We start from the raw sequence: 21340 nt of genomic DNA on the forward strand, positions 1-21340 counted from the left end.
ACACCAACTGTGTAGCATCAGATATCACAGGTGAGACAACAACAACATTTGACTGTTTTACAGGAAAGCTGTTGTTACCGTAGGTGATTTTTAAAGAACACAGTGTAGAGAGCAGAGAGAGACTGGGGTCCCGGAGGTCACTGTGACCGCTGTTCACCACATGCATTTCTCTGTCAGTTCGCTTCATCGCAAAAACAAATCCTTGTTCGTACACATATACACACAAAGCTTTGTCTGAATCCATCACAGTTACGTAATACTCAGACAACAGCAGTACTGCAAGGACATTCAAAATGTAAGGAGACTGAAATAAACACGTTGCTGTACAGAATTTTGGTCTATATTGCAATATTTGAGCCTCTGACACAGAGTGAGTGTCTGTTGATAACACACATACACTGCCAGGGCACCTGCCAGACAGGATAGAGGAGGACGTCTCTCTGTAGGCAGACAACAGGCCTAATGAAAGAGGCAGCAAAGCTAACGTGGCTACAAAAACAAGTGGACATCTAAGCAGGGAGACAGCTGACTCAGGATGTCGCCGTTAGACAGAACACACAGCTACACATGAGGGTGGTGGTTTGACCCCATTGGATAAAAGGACAGAGATGCACTCCTTTAGAATATTGTGGTATACATAGGTTTGGGAGGATATGAAAGGAATATTGTTAATATTATCTCAACAGTTACTCAATCTTGATATACTGAATATTTAATCCTACACTACACTAGAATACAATTATTTCTCCACTTCAGTTTATCCATATGTTCGTAACGCTGCGTTGCAGAGCTTGAGCAGAACAGAGACTAGGCCTATATCAAGTTTAAGAAAAAAAAGTCCTAAAGAAAGAGCGTCCTTATAAAGGAAGTGTTGCGACCTGCAGGAGTCATGAGGACAGATTGAAGGAGAACCTCAGGCAGCGCTGGGGGGGAAATACTGCTTGTTTTCCAGAAATCAAAGCAAACATGATATATACATGCGGTGTATATACCACACCCTGCACGGATGCTTGTGAAGACGAAAGAATGCTATTGTCTATGACAGCATTGTTCAGTGCTCACTATGGACCATGACAGAGCATATTATATATCATAGCTGTACAATCCACGGCGAGGCTTCCTTCCTGGGCCTGCTGACTCAGCACAACTAATTGTGATAACATGATATGAGTGTCAGAGCTCCAGAGGGCTGACATGGAAAATGAGAGATCCATGGAAAATTGTGCAAAAATACTCCTTAGAATTTCATAAAGTATAATCACAGGATTATAGCAACAGGGTTGCTTCATCACACATTTCTCTGAAGGGGGGTTTCTGAAAGGAGTCCGAAAATGTGACCAACAGGATGCAGCTTCCTGGGGCAAGTCAGTGTCACTCAAGCCCACGTTAGTGACGGACACACAAACACCTCCTTTCACCGCTAGGACAAAAGAGATTATTTTAATATTAATTAAACACGCAACTGGATCATCCCAACTGCCAGAGGTACTGTAGAGTAATGGAAACACTAGGGATCACACAATCAACAACATTGGATTGATTGTGGTTTTTGTATTATATAGTTCATTTTGAAATCTACATTATTATTTTTTTGCTAGAATTTTCTAACTTTCATACAATAGCCTAGCCTTTTGGATATGGGGATAAATTGACAGAAATGTATCATTATATTTAGGACTTAATAGGTGGTGCAGTGCTCAATAAACGTAAGTGTTGAACTTAAGCTGAAGTGTGCAAGTTATTTCATATCGCTTGACAGTGGGTGAGAGAAGGAGGCGGGGCTATGTGGGCACCGCAGCACTGTGTGTCTGTGTGTCCGATCACAGAGGCGAGCATGTTTGTATATGATGTTCAGAAGAGCAGGGTTTCCCTCTGGGTCTGCCTGGGTGTGAGCATCGGACACATCCAGTAAAGGAACTATGCTTTATTCTGATGCGCCGACACAATACCATCAGAAACAGAATATAGGGCATAACGGGACAATTAACTGAGACATGAAAACACACAAGTTCTGATGAGAACACAGAGTCACACCCTGATGCTCAGCTGATCAGAGCCTGCAGGTTCCATTCTCTGTCACACACACACTGGAACACACCGCTGTGACATGTGTAAAAAGGCTTCTCTTGTCACATCAGTAATGGTTGCAGCAGAATATCATATTAGATATTTCATCAGCCATTTAGAACCACTAAACATGAATATACGTCAGTGTAGGCTGAGGTGTTCTCTCAGTTTAACGACTGCTACTCCTGGCTATCACATCTCTGTATGCCCACAATGCTCTTTTGGTCTCCTGCGTGAGAAAGATATTTTGTCTCCAAATTAAATAATAAATTAAGACTTGAAATATCCAAATAACTATGAGCTAAGCAATAGGCCCCTGGAAACCCAGTTCTAATCATGGAAGACTCTCACATACGCACATGTCCCATCTATGAATGTTGCCAAAGTACGATACAAAGAAACACGCTGAAGCACAACCACAGAGACAGACTGATCGAGCTGTTGTAGTGGATATGTACTGACTGATATGGCCCCAGTGTGGCCCCTCATTCATCTCTCAGCATGCTGTTATGAGAGAAAGGGCTGGCAGAGGCAGGGGAACCAGCCTGAACAGAATTTATCTGCCCTCTCCCTCTGCCACACAGTTGTTCTCATTAATTACCTACCGATTGTTGCTGAATGGAATTTCTGATTCAATTCACTGTTTTTTGGTAGACCAACAGGGAACGAATGCATCACTTTTCAATAAGAATAATCATATGCTTACACATTGGGAAAGAAACAAACTCTATAAAAAATCAGCTGGTCCATTTTAAGATAAATTACATCCATCATTTAATATGATGACAAAACAGGGATTTGCAAACCACAATGAACTGGTAGCCTGACTTATACAAAAGGGAGAAAATCCTCGAGTTGAGCAGATTAAATAAGAGAGCAGATTATGACTATGTGGTTGGACCGCCAAGGATCCCAAACCTGGACAGATTTTTACTAGCAGTGAAGTGGGGGGTCAGGATAAGGGGATTTATGCCTGCTGCTTATGCTGCTGCTGGTGACACACAAAGGAACATTTGTGTTGTTGTTAGAAAAATGCCAGGAAAGCAGAGATAGCATTCTGTCGGAGAAAACAAGAGGGGGGAGGTTTCTCAAGGGTTAAAAATAGGGTGGGATGTATAGAGAGGGAGCAGAGGAAAGGGGCGGCAGAAAAATGTCTGTGGGGAAAAAGATAATATGAATGAACAGATACAAATGGAGCACAGACAAAAAGAGAGCAGAGCAGAGAAAACTTCCAAAGTGTCACTTGGTATAATCCAGGTGATTATGCTTTAACACTGGCTGTACAAACATCAGCAGGAGGTAAATCACTCCCCTCTGCTCCCCCTTCTCCATCTATTGCTGATTCATTTACATCAGTGCTACCTGCCTCTGCTGTTGTTGGACACACACACACATGCACAGCATTAACCTAAAACTCTGTTCCTACGGCCCTGCACAGAACCCACTCGCATGACTGAACAGACATATAAAAGAGAGAAACGTTTTTGAATTTGTGTAGCTGATGGATCTGCAGTAGACAGGTGCGCCCCATTTCTCACCCAGGAACATGGCTGGACAGGCTCCAGACCATAACCTTGTAAGTTTCTATGAATGCTTTGCCTCGTGCATGTGTTTCTCTTCTGTATCGGTAGAGAAACATTGCTGTGCTTAAATCTTGCGGCTTAACCCAATTACGGCAATACTACGACTGCAGCGAATATCACAGAAAGGACTAATTCCAACTCTTAATCCCTAATTTAATTCATTTTTCTTCCTGACACACTAAACATACAGAGGTCAGAGATAGCCAAAACAAACAACTTAAATGATGACAATATAAAAAAATTGAAATACTTGTGTTTTGACTCAGCTGACTGTCTAAAAAATCCTCCAAAACAATGCATAACATAAATCACACCGCTGTACACACCCACAATCACACAACATACCGGAGTGTGACAGGGCTGCTTCATCATAACACACAGAAACCTCCTGACTTTGCACTATAACCATTAGGCCTTAGGCAAAAACCCCCACCTCTCATACTCCTCCCTCACACACACGTCTTTTGTGAAATCAGCCCAACTGGAAAGCAAGGGCAAAATACACCATGTCTGCTGCATCATCTTGAAGGCTCTCTCTCATGCAGCAGAGCGCTGTGTCGCAGCTTTTCATCTGAGCTTTGCACAAATCTCTGCCCTCCAAATTTTCACAAGGATGCATCGGGTTAAGGATTATCATTTGACAGGGGGCTGTGCCAAGGCTCCAAAGTCCCCCTTCAAGCTGAAATGACTGGTTCACTCTGGAAATGGACCTTAACCTGGAGGACAAGCATGCTCAGTGCACACAGGTTTTAGAGTAGGGGGAAACAACCAGGCAACAGCAGGTGTGTGTGTGTGTGTGTGTGTGTGTGTGTGTGTGTGTGTGTGTGTGTGTGTGTGTGTGTGTGTGTGTGTGTGTGTGTGTGTGTGTGTGTGTGTGTGTGTGTGTGTGTGTGTGTGTGCTGTCCAAGGTTGACTGATGCAAAGTGTTAGCACAGGCTTTAGACAAAGGTTACACGGGCTTCTACATGTGTTTGCCACTGTCAATCAAACAGACTTCACACATACACACACTCTACTCCCACAAGGTTCTGATGCAGTAAATGAAGGAGAAACGCTATTGATCAAGGAAGTCCATGAGGGAGAGATGCAGACAGAAACGAAAAGAGTAGCCATCTCTTAAAGAGACAAGACACTGTGTTACCATCTGTCGGTTTCCTGTTTTATTTTGAAAAGTGTTCAGCCCCTTTCTGTCTGGGTTTTGTGGGTTCTTTTTGCATAAAAACGCATGCAACTCTTTTTGCACAGGTCCAGCAGTGGCTCAGTCAGTAGGGGCTTGGACTGGGAATCGTAGGGTCACCGGTTCAAGTCCCCGAACAGACTTGAAATATGGAAAGTGGACTGCTACTTGGAGAGGTCCCAATTCACCTCCTAGACCCTGCTGTGGTGCCCTTGAGCAAGGCACCGGACACCTCCAATCCCCCCTCCCCATTGCTCCCCGGGCGCTGCACAATAGCTGCCCACTGCTCCTAGTACTAGGAGGGTTAAATGCAGAGGACCAATTTCACTGTGTGTGCTCTGCTGTGTATGTGATTAATAAAGAGGGTGTCATCCTCTGATTCTAACTAGTTAGGGAAGTTCTATCACATTTTGCCATTCTCATAGAGCTTATACAAAATGTGCACAACAGTATGTGAAAAAATTGATTATGTGTGTCAAGATTAAAATAGAAGACAAGAGTGAGGGCAAGGGAGGATAAATTGAAGATTTTTTTATGAATTGTTTGGGCGAGATTAGCCTTTAATCAGTGACAGTGTTTAAAGGGGTAGACAGAGGAGATGACATGAGACATCAAACCTAGGTGCTCTGCACGGAAACTGATTCCCAGTACATGGGCCGCCAGCTCTACCAGGTGAGCTAAACAGCTGCCCGATAAATTGAAGATTTAAAAATAATCACGTTAAGTGTTATTTTTTGATATCAGACAATCGCCACTTCTGCTTACCTCATAGCTGACTGACATTTAGCCTTGTCTCAGATTAAAGCCAACAAACGTACACACTTAAAACGTGCCCGGAGGGGAGTAGGTCTCTTGGCTTGCTGAGCCACATCATTTGTTGTGCATTAACCTGTTGAAACATCATATTCCGCTGCAGGGCAACATTTTACGAGTACAACTTCAAAGTGGTGTCATTGAGCTGCAGAACCATACCCCTAATCTGTTCGGTCTTTGGTGAGGCCAGCTGCTCAGTCCTCGCTTCAGCCACTCATCTTTAGGTCCTTGTTTCCCAGCTCCTTGTTCCACATCCAAGTGAACCACCATGATTCAGAAAGTGAAAACATCACATGAAAGTCATCCCTACAGCTTGACAAACTGATGGATGGATCGATGATGGAGTGGGATACACATGCCAACTCCCTCTCAAACCTCTGTGTGTCAGAGACCATAGACCAGCCATCTGTGTTGAAGGAAGGAATAGCATTACCATCCTATGTGAAACCATACCCTGCTCACAAAGGAGCAGTGGAGCCTCCACAGGAAATAAACCAAGGCTCAGACAACTCAATGGCTCCCTAAAGACAGCCCCAGTCCTCTAGTCTGAATTGGAGGAACACAGGCTTGAGCATATTTCACAAACAGCTATAGCTGAGCTGACTGAACCCCTAGGAGGAGCAGCGGGGTCTGCCATCATGCTAGGTTCCTATCTGAAACGAAGATAGAAACTGGGTACTAAGACGCCAAGCTTAACAAATAGAAATGTCTAGTTACTCATCAGGACAAGAGCTTTAAAAGAATATTGTTTTGAATGATTTAATAAGGCACATTTTGTCTGTCAGCCTCACATTGGTGGTCAGAAATGACTCCGCCTGTGGCATGCTCCAGCCACTCTGCCCAGACACGACTGAGCATTACAGTTGGCACCAGGTTGTCTGAGCAATCATTTCAGGGCTCCTCGACCCGGAAACTGGTCCCTCCAGTCTCTATTGATTAAATCAGTAAACCACCTCAGCTCCCAGGCTCATCCCTGCATAGGGAGAGGTGCAGATGAAAATGAAGGAGGGGAGAGGTGATGGATGAATACTGACAAGAGCCTAACTGGTTGCCTGGAGCTGGGAAAGGTGTGAGAAAAGAGGGATGAAGTACACTTCACATGCCTGGTTACTGGGCTTTTGTGGTCCTTCAGCACTGTTAGTTGTACATAGATTTGCAATGCATTGTCTGACCAATCCATTAGTTGATCAACAGAAAAACAATCAAACTGATTAATAGTATATGTTTTCATGCAACAAGGACATTTTTCTTTTGATACACATTTAAAAAGACATCACCTCTGACTATGACAAACTGGGATGAGATGGCTCACTATTTATTAACCAAACGATAAATCCAGTAATCTAGAAGATAATCAGCAGCTTCATCGATAAGGAAAATAGTTTCAAATAGTTGAATGTGGCACTTGAATGGATTAATCAAATGTCATGGTTTTATTTTCTTGCTTTTCAGATGAAATGCCACAATTCTGTTCTGTTCCAATCCAAGCATGAAAATGAATGAGAGGAAGATGAAACCGTTTTCCAGTACTAGTACTTTTGCTTTGCTTAGTTTTCCATTATACAATGGATGACTCTTATCGGCTTTTCCTTAATTATTATTATGTTTAATCAGAATTATAAGGTGGGCGTAGCTTGCTGTGGTACTTTGATATGTGATACATGTTACAGGCTGTGTATGTTTTTCCTTTAAAACAATAAAAAGAAAAAGGCAAACAATTATTGTGAGGTGGGCGTGGTCTGTGGCATTGCACAGCACAAGATGCTCTCTTCATACGTCCAGGAGGCTTGTGCATACAGAAGGAACAGATACACCCAGTGAACTACAGAATATCTACAACCACCACCACAGAGAATCCTGTCAAACACACCCCTCCTCGCTCACTCTTCCAGAACAGCACCACACCTCTGCATTTAGCCCATCATTAGGTGTACATGCACACTTGTTTAGAGTTGATTCAGCAGCTGAAACCACAGCCATGGATGTGGCTGTTGACTTGACACACCCTGAGATGGAGATCACTCTGGAAAAAGACAACTGCACCAGGAGTTGTCCATCTACCGAACGCATGACTCGCTTCGTTTGAAATTGCATGTGCATGAATCATGAAAGTGTGTTAGAAAATGAGAATAGCCCGGCTGATCTTCATGCTTGCTGCTCCATTACTAAGAGTCATTTCCAAGAAACTGCTGATCACTGTCACACAGATATCAGTTTGTTCAATTTCAGCGTGTCATTATTGTGTACAGAACTTTAGGGAAGAGATGTGGTAGCATATTAAACATTGGCTTCACGTTTGTTACAAAGACACTTCAGAAGAGTTTAGCAGGACTTCCAATGTGATAGTAACTTGGCTCTTCAATTAATGATTTGCTTTGATCTGATAGATAATGTTCTGTATATATTAAGGTTTCAACATTACCAATAATAGACAAGTGAGCTTTTCTGTTTTCAAGATCCTGAGACTCATGGCTGAGCAGGAGGTTACTGTGGGTTACCAAGTCCACATGACACTAACAAACCATCCTTATTCAAAGAATACTGTCAGTCAACATAATCAAACATACTTCAAACCATTGAAAGGTAAAGCCTTAAACTTCATAAAACATTCATATAACAAACTGCAAATGCTAAATGTCCACCCTGTGCCCCCAGACTTTGAATAACCGCTTGAGACACAGTTCATGTGTTGCTGTGGAAACAAATGTATTTTGTTTAAGGAAAAATCTAATACTATTGTTATAGACCCAAAGTCAATTGTATTGTTAGCATGAGGAAGTGTTTAATCCCTTTTGGGAAGAGATATACAAGGAAGAGTGCACAGAGTGGTTCTGTTCCTCTGAGAATCTGGGAGTTTTTACCTTCACTTGACCCGTCAGATCACCAGTATGACAGAACAAGCATCCAATGTTTGTTATCCAAACACAAAAGGTATATGCAGCAAGGACTGGCCCTCTGAAGTTTAGGTAAGAAGGGTGTAAAACGCTGTAAAGAACTTTCTTTAAACAGTTGCTTGGTATTAGATGCATCCGCTCAAAGCACCATTTATGGTGAATGAATTCTTCACCCCCTCTCTCAAACTAAATAGTTTCCACATTAGTTGCCAAGTGATCAGCTAGGCCTGTGCTGAGGATACTGTCCCTGTTAGGCCAACTAGAAAAGATGTGTTAGTTTACCAGGCCTTTCAGACCTGCTCTGACAGGCTGGTTCACCTGAGCCTTCACAGACACAGAAAACATAACAATCATAAAGAAAATACTCTTATATATATATAACCTTGCTTCTTTTGACAGTGCTTGAAGAGGTGGTTCATTTTTTTGGGCAATATTACATTCTAAGGAATAAAGAATTGTACATAGCGAGGATAGAGATATGCTTAATCTCAGAAGCTTTGTCTGCAACCCAAAGTATTAACTCCTTTCGGTGAAGCCTCATATCTGACGGTTTGGACCTTCCAGTACCTGGATATGTAACCAAGCCAGATCTAGAGCAGCCTCTAATGCACACACAGCAGTGCAACACATCATTTGAAGCACACAAAAACGAGCATGCACATAGCAACATGGCGTCACAGCAGTGAGACTGCAGTGACAGAGAGGAAAGCCGTGCTGAGCCACAGTATGTAGGGCATTGGGGGCAGGCTTGGCTTTGTTCAGACAGATATCTCTGACACTTTAGGCCCACATAGAGCAAAGCAGCATATCCTGACATGAAATCAGAGCTTTACAAAAACAATATGTTCAAACAGAGAGAGAGCGACCTGTGGCTGGGGCACTGGAAGAACTGCTGTTGTTTTCACAGTCAGGGTCAGTTTAAATGTTGCCCTAGATTGAAGTCCAAAATAAAGCACAATCGATCACAGAAGAAGAATGTGGGCCAGTTCTATAGTACAGGGAAACAATTATGTCATGTGCCTTTCCAGCCTGAGAACATTTTTGCTTTGCTGCACACAAAACAATCACAAAAACTGGAGATTGCACCTTAACACAGCATTATATGACTGTACAATGAGATGGAAGTGCAGTCCAAACACAGAAAATAATTCTGCAAAAAGCTTACACTGTAGTACAGATGTTTGCAAGTTGCTCTATTTCATTCCAATGTATAATATGTGGGAAAAGCTGCCATGTTCTGTCCTTCTCTGACTTTAAAAACAGACCATATCTAACTGACTGATAGACGTTGAATCAGTGATTTAAAACATAGGATTTGTAAGACTGAACCCTTTATCTCAAACAAGAGCATAACACATAGTGGAATGAGCCATAACAGACATTTGCTAATCAACTACCTACTGTACTTTTGTGTAAAACAGAATGCAACTGAGTGGTGCATGGTATTTGGTTAGTAAAGGCCCAACCCAGAGTAGCTGCAGGTGTGTGGAAAGCTATGCAGTGGTGCAGTGAGGATGGCGATTGTAGGCCGACCTGGAATATAGGGCTCCTCATAACAAATGTTCATTTGATTGAGGAAATAACATCTTTCAGGCATCTTACTAAAAGCATGTTGAAAAAAACAACACTTTGAGACAAAGGACCCAAAAGAGGTCAAACGTTGACTTCTTCCCAGGTCTTAGGACTACATTCCTGCACCTGTCCATTGTTTACTACCTCCATGCCCGTGCAGCTCACCTTGAAGTTGCTGCAGTTGACCCAGGAGCTGGCGATGCCGTCGATCATCTTGTCCAGCACTGTCTGGTCCTGTTCCAGGTCATGGGACTTCTCTTTGTCCAGAATATAATCAATGATCTCCTGGCCCACCTGCAGCCGGCGGCCCATGTCCTTCTGCAGGACCTGGGTCAGGCAGTTCTCCATGCTGGGCTCCATCATCCTTGTCTGGGATAACCAACCCCTCTGGCTTCCTCAGTCTGCCTGACTGAGTGATTGACTGACTGGCAATCGTCCACTGCTCAAAGCAGTGGGAATGACAGCTAAACAAAAGGAGCCCCAGTTAACCAATGTTCGGCTGGGTGACCCAGAAAAGGGACAAAAAACAAATCAGCAAGGGTACACAGTCTGCTTGTATTTTTATCCCTGAGGACAGGCCTCGTCTTTGTGCCAAGTGCTAGCTAGCTAGCGAGTGGCCGTGCCCTTTGGATGGATGGAGCAGGGCTTGGGGAATGGCAGCAATGCAGCATGTGTGTGTCTGGACAGCAGCTGGGGAAAGTTTACTACTCCCTCCCACTTGGGTTTTTCTTCCCTCTTTCTCTCTTTGAGGATACTGAGCCAAACCGCTAAAGCAGGGGTAGAAGAGATGGTTTTGGAGAGCAGTGTGCAAGGCAGCAAATAGAGATGGACGGAGAGGGCTGGTTTAGAGCTCCATGTCTTGTCCCGGGATCTGCCCTGGAGAGCCCTAGTGGAACAGGAAGGACAGGAGACAACACATTCATTAAGAAATCTCTTCATTATTGATTACTCCGGGAACAATTATCACTCTAATTTCATTTTAGAATATTGACTTACAGTAAGAAGAGGGTTCAGTACAAAGCGTTATAAAAGCGAACCCAGTGTTATACACTATATCGCCAACAGTATACAGACTCCTAATTAATCCCACACCTAAACAACTCTCCTAAATCTCTGACTGCCCACTACTGCTGTAGAAACACAGGGCGGAGATGTCGAGTTTCGGCAGCAACTCCAGATGTATATGACACAAGGAGGTTACTGTTTACTTGCTCCAGTTCCAAACAGCTCGATCATAATCTGACTGCACTTCTTCTCTTGAAATAACCCCCGGCCTTTGGTGTGACAACATTATCGAAGCAGAAAGGACCGCTTCATCAAACTCCATCAGATGTGGGCCTCTGTTAAGGAGGGGAAAGTCAGATCTGCATGTCTTGAAGCAGCTATATGGGCTACATTCAACAAATTATGACCTTCTTTAAGCCATAACATTCGTTTTTTTAGTGCAATCATATTGTTGAAACAATACCAAGTGTAAGAAGTGTCCCTTTAAATTATTTAGCAAAAATGAAAAAAATGTATGTTAGTTCATTTGCTACGACAACAGAGATAAACATTGCAGGGGCAAGCAGTACAACATATGAAATGTACATGTTCATTTTTCTTATTTATTGTTTTCCTTTCTTTTTTTATTTCTATAAGTGTGTTTTCCCTTCCTGTCTTCACATGTGTTTATATATGTGGAAAAGAAGCACAGCAATACAGTGTCTTGTTGTCTTGAAAATATATGTATTTTACAATGATACAATTGATTTGAAAATGACGTATAGGTATGTACATTTAGCTAAAGATTTGAGGCCCCTGTCCCTGTTTTGAACATGAATATGTGTGCACTGGAATTTAAGTGTGAGAGTAGAGCGGCACAACCTGGAAAAAATAACTTGTTATTATGTTGACTGATGTTGCAATAGCAATATAATTCACAATATTGAAGGATTTTTTTAAACATCCTTATTGTCAATATCATTTACAATTATAATAAGTATTATGGTGTGATCTTCATCCAAAATGGAATTTTAACACATATTTAGCCTTTATCAAATATTGTTCCTTCTCCGATTTGAATATTCCAATAGTCCATTTTGATACAATTCTAATTTGTGTAGCCATATCAGTGTGTGTCTGTGTGACTGCAAGTCCCTAATACATTAGTAACAATGTATTAGGTCCATAATTATGAGCCTCCTTAACTGTCAACATTTCTCGGTCCCTAACGTTGCTTGTAATTGCACCATCGTCTTGTCGGATGTGCACCAGACCTACTCCCACCCTGACAGGCCACTCATCCTGGTCACACACATTTGCTTAGTGTCTACATTGCCACGCACACACGCACGCGCTCACCTTTTTTTTAAACGCTAGCTGAGCTCCTGCTAGCTCAAAGCCTGACCATCACTGCTAGCAATGCCAACCCGAAGGAGCGCAGTGACAGCTACATACTGCTAACGCTAAACAAAAGCGTACCCGGTAATTCTCCCCTGTGACTGGGAAACATGCCTTTTCTTTGTTTCTCTATAACTCATTTAGCCAGTCTTTCTACTGTAGTAGACAGAGTAGGTGTGTACCGTCTGTGGGGAATAAAAGCTAAAGCTAGCCCCTAGCGAAGCCCTTCCTTTCAATGAAACGTCAGTTTAGACAGGCAGCACAAAGAGGAGAAAATGTGACAAGGAGGCCAGGAGGTGTGCTCACAACATTCATTTTCTACTTACCATATCCTTCTTAGACGCTGCGGTGTGTAGGGACATACAGCTCCTTTTTCTTGCTGCAAATATACAGTGTACGGCCTGAAATCTCTTGTCTTTCTCTTTCTCTCACTCACTCTCTCCACCCGGAATGCTGCCTGCAGGACAAGAATGGGATCGTCGTGCGCATGCGCAGTGGATACAGGGATGATGTTGGCACTTGGAAAACTGTCGCATGGCAATGCAAAAAAAAACCTGTCGGAGTCATGGATGTGTATAACTGACCTCTAGCGACATCTACTGGACATGTTGTGTGTCTATATTGTGGACGATGCAACGGCAGTTTCCACTAAAAAAGCCAACTGTTGCATAGATAAAACCCAGAAAGCATTGGTGGAACGTTACCAAGTACTTTTACACAAGTACTGTACTTTGCTGTCGTATATCTATATCTATTTACATTTACCTGACAGCTTTAATTACTTTCAGATCCCACACTGTCCAGTGAAAAGCATGTAGCCATTTGTTTTGATGAACTGAAGAATAACGAATTATTTTTGTTTTGAGAATTCTCCTTGACTGTAAGCTTCATACAATCTTTGTAAAGCCTCTGAATAGGTGGAAAATGCATCGTCACACGGTTTTATGTACTACACAATTAATACTTTCCCTTTAAGAGCATTTTGCCTGTGATACATGCATACTTTTACTCAAGGTTTCAAATGCAGTACTAAAAACTGTATATACTTTCTTAATGTTTGGTATTAGTATTTTTATCGTAGTAAAGGTTCTCTATACTTTTCCAACACTCCACACCTCCAAAACTGAGGATAAGAGAGTTGAAATAGCTTACAATGAACAGCAAAATTAATTCATCCATCATTCATTTACTCTTCTGCACATGCTTTTTTCCCTGCAGCAACATGTTTAAAGGCTTATAGCACTGCCTGTGTGTATGTGGGTGCTTTTTTTGGTCTTGTCTGAAAACTAACACAGAAGAACTGCTCCACAGCACATAATTACATCATTTATTTTTAAAGATCATAGTTTACATATTACAAATTTAACCACGCTTTTAGACACGGGTGCATAAAGCTAACAGAAAAGTAATTGCCCTGTAAGGCATAGGAAACGGCCTGGAAAGGAAGTCCTTTCACAACTGTCCATAACCCAGGCTCATGTGACCACGCTGCAGGCCCCTCCCATGGTCACTCTGATGTAATACCAATTATTATGGTGGAACCCTTCATGCAACCGCCTTTCTCTCCTGTAATGTGACTTCCACATACTGAAAGACAGACTGCAATTTCTGATCACAGTTCAAAGATGAGCCTGATGTATGCAGCCAGAGAACCAAGTCCAGAGTGAAGCAGAGGAAATCACTCTGCCTGCCTGTTCACCAGCATCCTCACTCTCCGAGTCCTCGTGGTCTCCCTCTTCCTCCTCTGAGGAGCCCTGCTCGTCTTGCTCTACAGCCGGCATCCTGATGATGATCTCGTCATCTCCATCATCGTCAATGACCGTGGACTTCCTCCTCTCCAGGACGGAGGGGGTGCAAACTGGGGTGGCGTCCTGAAATAGGAGAGGAGTTCATTAGCATGAAAGGGTTCCTGCATTAGATTTGTCAAATGTGATGAATTTATATAGCCGTTAACTCAACCACTGCTTTCCACAAAAAAAACAAATAGGGTGGATATTTTCATGGATGCTTCTCTCTAATAGAATTGGTAACACTTTGTGTAGCCATTAAGATTTTCTAACAAAACGATCCATACAAGTACACAAAGAATTGTTATTTGTTAAAAAGATGTTTTATGAAATCTAATTCAAGATGAAGCCTACAGTTGATGTTCCTTTTTTTTATTCCGTTTCTCTCTATGGTTCTAAATGCATTTATAGAGTGGTGTCTGCTTTTGTCAGCTTTTGTTTGTGCTTTTTCAATTTTTCTGTTTGGATTTTGCTAAATTATGTTAACTTAATTGTCTTTCTTGCTATTGTTAGTTTTCTTATAAGTCGAGGAAAGTTCTGCTGTTTCAGCCCGTAGCTTATTGACTTTGAGACATTTCCTATATTTTCATTATTTGGATTTAAGGCAGTGTTATGTGTGCAGATACATAAAACAACAACATGCTCATTATGGTACCGAAGGAAACTTTGATTTCCCAGAGTTAATACAGTATGTTGGTACAAGGGTTTTATCACATAGTCACCAGGAGACGCACGCAATAAGCTTAATGCACCAGAGTACTGTAGGCTCAGTTATCTGAACCCAGATCACTGTTACACCTGGGTTCATTTTCAGTCTGTGCCACTATAATGTTCTGATCATACAATATTAGTGGCAGCCTTACATTACTACACGTAGAAGCATTCAGGGAATCTGAAGACTTCTTCTTAGGCACCTGGGCAGCCTGGAAAAGAGAGAGCACTGAAGGTTAACATGATGCCAACAAACGTATGGACACTAGAAGGGTAGCTCTACAACGATGTACACTTATAAATGTTCTGATTGCTTTACAAAAAAAACCCGCATTTGTTTGATGGCATGACATTTCTAGATTTTTAACTTTTACTCTTAATAGAAAATTCCCACAGTCACAGTTCTGGGCTGATATTAAATGAGTCGTTTTACTTGTTAAGCTCAGAGAAATATAAAGTAACTAGCTGCCATGATAAGTTACTATACCAAATCTCAAACACTCACAAATCCAGGGAAGTCGTAGTCGATGCCGTGTGCTGCGATTCTCTTGCGGAGCTTTGCTTCTTTCCGCAGCAGTTTGTCCTTCATCTTGGTAACCTGCTCCTCTGTGTGCGACTTGTTGTAGCGCGACACAGCCGGTAATGAAGGCTTTTGGAATATCTTCTGAGAGCCAACAAACAGCTTCTCGTGCACCTTCTCTGGTGGAACCACATGACCTGGGAAACAACAACATACCCAATTGGTCTGACGAACTTGGAGTAATTTCTATTTACTGTGTATACATTGAGATTATTCATCGTCTGGAATAAAGGGCATGTAATAATATATTTACTGTAAAGAAAAACATTTTATACTGAATTCTAAATTGACATTTGACCAGCATGGCAATGACGTGATCTACTAGATCAGGGGTGGCCAACCCGCGGCTCTCGAGGCCGCATGCGGCTCTTTGCCCAGTCTCATGCGGCTCCTCAGTTCATATGGAATTTTAATTGTGTGTTTTTTTTGCGCATATGTATCCAAGTTCAAAAAGGGTTAACGACACAAGTTCCAGGCCAATTGTTACACAGAGTTTTTGACACTGAAGTGCTTTAGCCAATCAGAATGCAGATCCTGCAGTACAGGAGGCAGGTTCTACTGCACTCGCGATGTGACAGGGAAGGGAGAGATCTGCTTCTGAACGGCGAAAATAAAACTCAGATAAAACCGTAATAACTCAATACAAAGTTGTCAAATCAAAACGGTAACACTTTGCAGTTGTAGATGCGTGTGAGAGGGCCTGATCACGGAAAGCTGGCCACCAACACAGAAGGACTCCTGAGTTGCTGAATCGCGATAACGAAATAAATAAGAGAGAAAGTGCATCTCTGTCAGCAGAGCTTCTGCCAGTCACAGGGTAAGAGTTGAGATAGTTATCATGAGGATAATTAACTAAAATACACTTCATTTATTTTTAAATAACTGTCATGAAGCAGTATTTGAACCAACCTTAGTCATAGGTTTGTTTCAAATACAAACATTTAAATATTGTAAGCCAGATTTGTAAAGGAGTGCTCAACGCAATGAATGCCAACGTAGTTCAAAAAACCAGCATGCATAGTAATACAGAAATAGTTTTCACATGATTAAGTGAGAGTGTGTGTGAGGCAGTGCACACACTCTTAATGGCTGAAAATAACTGGCCTCTGGTCTTAATACTTTCTGTCAATATCATGGTGTGTGACATTTACAAGAAGTCTGGCTGAGCAGAGGTATGTGTGTCTGTGTGACAGAGTGTGTCTCTATTGGAGTGTGTGTCTTTGAGTGTGTGTGTTTGTGTGTCAATTATTGTACATTTTTAGATTTTCTATTTGCTATGTGTGAGAGATAGAGAGGGGCACAGAGGAATAGAGTGAGGGAGCACACCAGTGGCGTAGCTATACCTATTTTAGGTGAACTTCAGCCCACCTAAAAAAATAAATCCCACCCAAATGAACATTTTGAAATTGAAAAGAAAAATGTATATATATTTTTTTTATGTCTCACATTAGTGTTGAGAGTTGTGCCCCCTCCCCTTACCAAGACCACACAGTTCTATTGTGTAGCCTCTTAATTTTGCTCTCAAAGTGCACCAGAAGCATGCAACTCACTTTAAAGTGTTTTTTAAAATCTGCCCGGGGAAGCATGCCCCCGGACCCCCCTAGAGGATGTGAAGTCCACCCAACTCAAACTTCAAAACTAGCTATGCCCCTGGAGCACACAGAAAGGGTGAGAGCAAAAGAGAAAGGGCAAGAGAGAAGTGGGGGGACATACATCCACGATGTGTGTATGATGTGGCTCTTTGCAGTAACACAGTCAAATAATTGTCTCTTCGTCTCTGACTGGTTGGCCACCCCTGGACTAGATAAATCCTAATGTGCTCTAACGGGTGACGGGTCACCCAGCACACATCTTTAAAGCCAATCTGACAGCCCATTTTAAAATAGATTTCCTTTGAATTATTAAATACTGTATAATATTTTATGCTTTTGTTGGCACATGGGTTTTATCGCTCTGCCAATGTATGAGCAGGAAATAAGCTTAATGCGCCTCGATACTTTAGGCTCAGTAATCTGAACTCAGGTCACTGATACACCTGAGATCATTTTCAGTCCGAGCCAAAAATCCTAACTCTAAAATATCACTCAGCAAACTGAGAACATCTAAAAGAATGGAGGTTCACCATCTCACAATAATCTCTTAAATGTTCAACTACAGATGGATTATTTTCTGTACTGTCCAATATTGGGTTCAGGAATCCTGCTGGCCATTTTTAGACTTGTACATGAGCAATACTCACATTTGATGAGTCTCTCTCCCATTAGGTAATTGTTCATAGTCTCTGCAACAATTTTGGCAACTTCATCACAATCGAACTCTACAAACGCGTAGCCTTTGCTGCCTCCTGTCTGAGGAAAGAGACGGAAGACAAATGAATATCACAGCATTCACATACTTCTAATCAAGGCCAGATGACTTCTCTTTGAGATGCATTCCATTTACTGATTATTTTTTTTATACACACATTCATATATATACATACACACACATATATATATATATATACACATATATATATATATATGTATACACACACATATATATATATATATGTGTGTATACATATATATGTATATACATATATATGTATATACATATACATATATATATATACATACATATATATACATATATATATATATATATATGTGTGTATACATATATATGTATATACATATATATGTATATACATATACATATATATATATACATACATATATATACATACATACATATATACATATATATATATACATACATATATATACATACATACATATATACATATATATATATATACATACATATATATATACATATATATATATACATATATATATATACATACATATATATATATATACATATATATATATATACATATATATATATATATATACATACATATATATATACATATATATATATATATATACATACATATGTATATATATATATACATACATATGTATATATATATATACATACACACACACACATATATATGCATGCTTTTGTTGGCACATGGGTTTTATCGCTCTGCCAATGTATGAGCAGGAAATAAGCTTAATGCGCCTCGATACTTTAGGCTCAGTAATCTGAACTCAGGTCACTGATACACCTGAGATCATTTTCAGTCCGAGCCAACATTCTGCAGCGTTACTTCAAAGATTCCTGTCAGCCATCATCATCTCAAACAGCAAACACTGGAAATATTGACCTCTGTCCTTGGATCATTTGTAATGCACAGGATAGAATAAAACTAAAAGTTACCCAGCTTTAAAATATCTTGTTAATTCTTATCAAAATAAACATGATTAAATATACTGAATCAGACTTTGCGTTCGTAGCTTTCATCCGTGTTACCTTTTTACTCCTGGACAGCCGAAGCCTCAGCACTTTCCCAAACTGTTCGAAGTAAGATTTGAGCTGAGGCTCAAAGAGCCCATGAGGGAGGTGACCCACATAAACCACTCCAGGGGCCAAACGGCTCTCCTGTAAAATAAAATGTAAAAAATAATTAATATAATAACAACAAACAAAAGGGCAGGGTTACTAAACTTTACATATCAACATTGCTACACCTGTAATGGAAAGCAAGAGTCAGTTATGCATGCATCAGGGTAGCTACTGTAGGTCCAAGTTCCTGAGCAGGCCGACTGCAGTCTCTTACTGGGACACTTGAAAAAAACCAAGCCTTCACTAATGTCATTAGCAGCATCTGTGAGCTTCATACAAGTTCAAATGCCTGCAGAAAAAGGGGCCCCATTTCTAACTCCCAACTATAGATATCTTTCTTTACTTTTTATTTCTTCAGATTCTTGAGAAAGAGCCTCAAACTGAAGAAATATATGCATCATTCATATTAAGACTTATTTTATTTCCATTTCACTGAAACTCTATTTTTGATATCTGATCTGCTGTTATTGCTGAATATTAGGGTTTTAAAGATGGCTGTCAAAAACATGCAAGTGATATTTTTCTCCAGCAGTCGGCCTCTTCCAAAATACCCAGGAAACGACACCACGCTTTTAATTTGTCATGCAAGTATGAGTGGGGATTATTATCTGATGACATATGTCATCAACTTTGTTGTTCTTAAATTAATGTATTTGTCTTTTTATTTTATTTATTGGGAGGCTGTGACATTTTGTGTCAAACCCTACTTATTCAGTAAAAATACAATTATACATAAAAACAAAGATTCGGTTTATTATTATTTTTAATTTATGATGTAGGAGATAATTATAGCTTAGCTTAATAACATTTTAAAAGTAAATGTTCCAAATAAGGATATTTTAATATCACTGAATCATGTATATAGTAAAGTTTTGATAACCGTTTCTGATAAAGTTTTATCTAAAAAAATAAAAATTAAAAGCGTGTTTCTGCCTCGGCATTTATCAAGTTCAGTTTGTGAACTTGTCTAAAACAAGGCCTAATGTTACGGACATCAATTGTGCGTTACATAACGACGAAGCAATTATGGAAATATCACATTTATCTAAAACAGCAACAAACCATGGTAAAAGAGATAACGTCAGTTCCATAGCGGGGAATGTTTAATTAGGACACAACCCTCTCCTACGGGTACGGAACGTGGTGTAACACCTGTGACATTTAAAAGGTAATGAGACAGTGTAGAATTAAGGAGAAACAGCAGCCTCGTGTCAGCAGGGCCACAGCTCCTCGCACCCACCTTGCTGGATTTGTTCTTCTTCGCCTCCTGCACCTTCTTCTTGAATTCGGACTCTTGTTTGGGGTTCAGAGCCAGCAGCTGTTTGGCGGGCTTCGGAGCCGTTTCTGCTTTTGTCTCAGTCATTTCTAATAATGAATGATACCACACATATATTGTGGAATTAAAAACAACTCCGTCAGACTGCTCTCTGTGAACCACGTTAGTGTCTTCATCCGCTTGGCCATGTGGTAACACCCAAAGAGAGAGCAGAGAGAGTCTGCCGGTGTTATCTGCAGTGTGAGCCGGGCGCAGCGCCCTCTACAGGGGTGGAGGAAGAACTCTGATTAGACAGCAGCAATCAGTGCAGCTGGACGGATGGGAGGCTATTCTGACACATTATCTCCTAATGACAAAATGGTATGCCTTAATTATGCTTTATTACTTGCTGCATGTATAGGAAAGCTGTAGCTTACACGTTTGCATCGACTATATACTGTTTTTCTAATAATACTAGTACTACTACTACTACTACAGCTAATAATAATAACAATAATAATAATAATAATAACAATAATAATAATAATAACAATACTTTGATTTAACAATGATTAGATAATCATTCATCTTTGTGATTATTTGAATCACATTTTTAGTGATTTATTCATTTATTTAACAGGGACATTAATCAACATTTCTGTCACCCTGAAGACACATTTCATTTTATACAATTTAATAACAGTCAATAAAAACATGCAACATACAGTACTGGAAATGTTATTTATACATAACAAATCAAACAAAACAGAAAAATAAGTGGTGGTAGATCTTTTTTTATAGGGATTGAATTGGGCTCACATAAAAAGATAAACAATTGAGAGAAAAACACATTCAAAACAACTACACAAAGAAAACCCAACTTGAGGTTACTTTGAGTGAATTACTATGGTTAGGATTAATAACAGTAGCCTTAAGGATAATGAAGGAGGAGCAGAAGAGGAGGTGGAGAGAATGAAAACAAGGGGGCGGGGTCTTTTAGCAGTGAGGTGATGAGGCAGGGCAGATCAGCGGTGCACTCACAAGTAACTCTGAACTCATG

The 21340-nt window shown here is 40.7% G+C and overlaps 2 protein-coding genes and 3 non-coding genes across 5 annotated transcripts in view; all 5 read right to left on the reverse strand.

Annotated features, from left to right (window-relative positions):
• Positions 1–12917, reverse strand: part of clasp1a (cytoplasmic linker associated protein 1a) — a 92050-nt gene extending 79133 nt beyond the window's left edge. The window contains 2 exon segments of the mRNA XM_063887701.1: positions 10272–10992; positions 12815–12917. Coding sequence (XP_063743771.1) covers positions 10272–10469 — 198 coding nt within the window. The 5' untranslated portion in view covers positions 10470–10992; positions 12815–12917.
• Positions 12918–13801: 884 nt separating this feature from the next.
• nifk (nucleolar protein interacting with the FHA domain of MKI67) lies at positions 13802–20524 on the reverse strand. The gene is made up of 6 exons (XM_063887702.1): positions 20266–20524; positions 18933–19061; positions 17806–17914; positions 15492–15703; positions 15139–15198; positions 13802–14359 (listed from the first exon to the last, which is right to left on the reverse strand). Exons 1-6 carry the CDS (start codon positions 20386–20388, stop codon positions 14108–14110), a joined length of 885 nt encoding a protein of 294 aa, XP_063743772.1. The 5' UTR covers positions 20389–20524; the 3' UTR covers positions 13802–14107.
• Positions 14964–15094, reverse strand: LOC134867910 (small nucleolar RNA ACA64). Its single transcript, XR_010166216.1, has one exon. It is a non-coding gene; the product is annotated as a small nucleolar RNA ACA64 (small nucleolar RNA).
• On the reverse strand, positions 17493–17622 carry LOC134867907 (small nucleolar RNA ACA64). The gene has a single exon (XR_010166213.1). It is a non-coding gene; the product is annotated as a small nucleolar RNA ACA64 (small nucleolar RNA).
• On the reverse strand, positions 18579–18708 carry LOC134867909 (small nucleolar RNA ACA64). The gene has a single exon (XR_010166215.1). It is a non-coding gene; the product is annotated as a small nucleolar RNA ACA64 (small nucleolar RNA).
• Positions 20525–21340: the final 816 nt, after the last annotated feature.

The sequence above is a fragment of the Eleginops maclovinus genome, chromosome 7, assembly GCF_036324505.1.
Source record: "Eleginops maclovinus isolate JMC-PN-2008 ecotype Puerto Natales chromosome 7, JC_Emac_rtc_rv5, whole genome shotgun sequence".
Classification (NCBI taxonomy): Eukaryota; Metazoa; Chordata; class Actinopteri; order Perciformes; family Eleginopidae; genus Eleginops; species Eleginops maclovinus.

Coding starts and splice junctions, on each gene's coding strand:
- nifk (XM_063887702.1), bottom strand. CDS start 20,388: ATGACTGAGACAAAAGCAGAAACGGCTCCGAAGCCCGCCAAACAGCTG. Junction 15,704..17,805: donor GGGAGAGAGACTCATCAAAT/GTGAGTATTGCT, acceptor GTTGTTTCCCAG/GTCATGTGGTTCCACCAGAG. Junction 15,199..15,491: donor ACTACGACTTCCCTGGATTT/GTGAGTGTTTGA, acceptor TCTCTTTTCCAG/GCTGCCCAGGTGCCTAAGAA.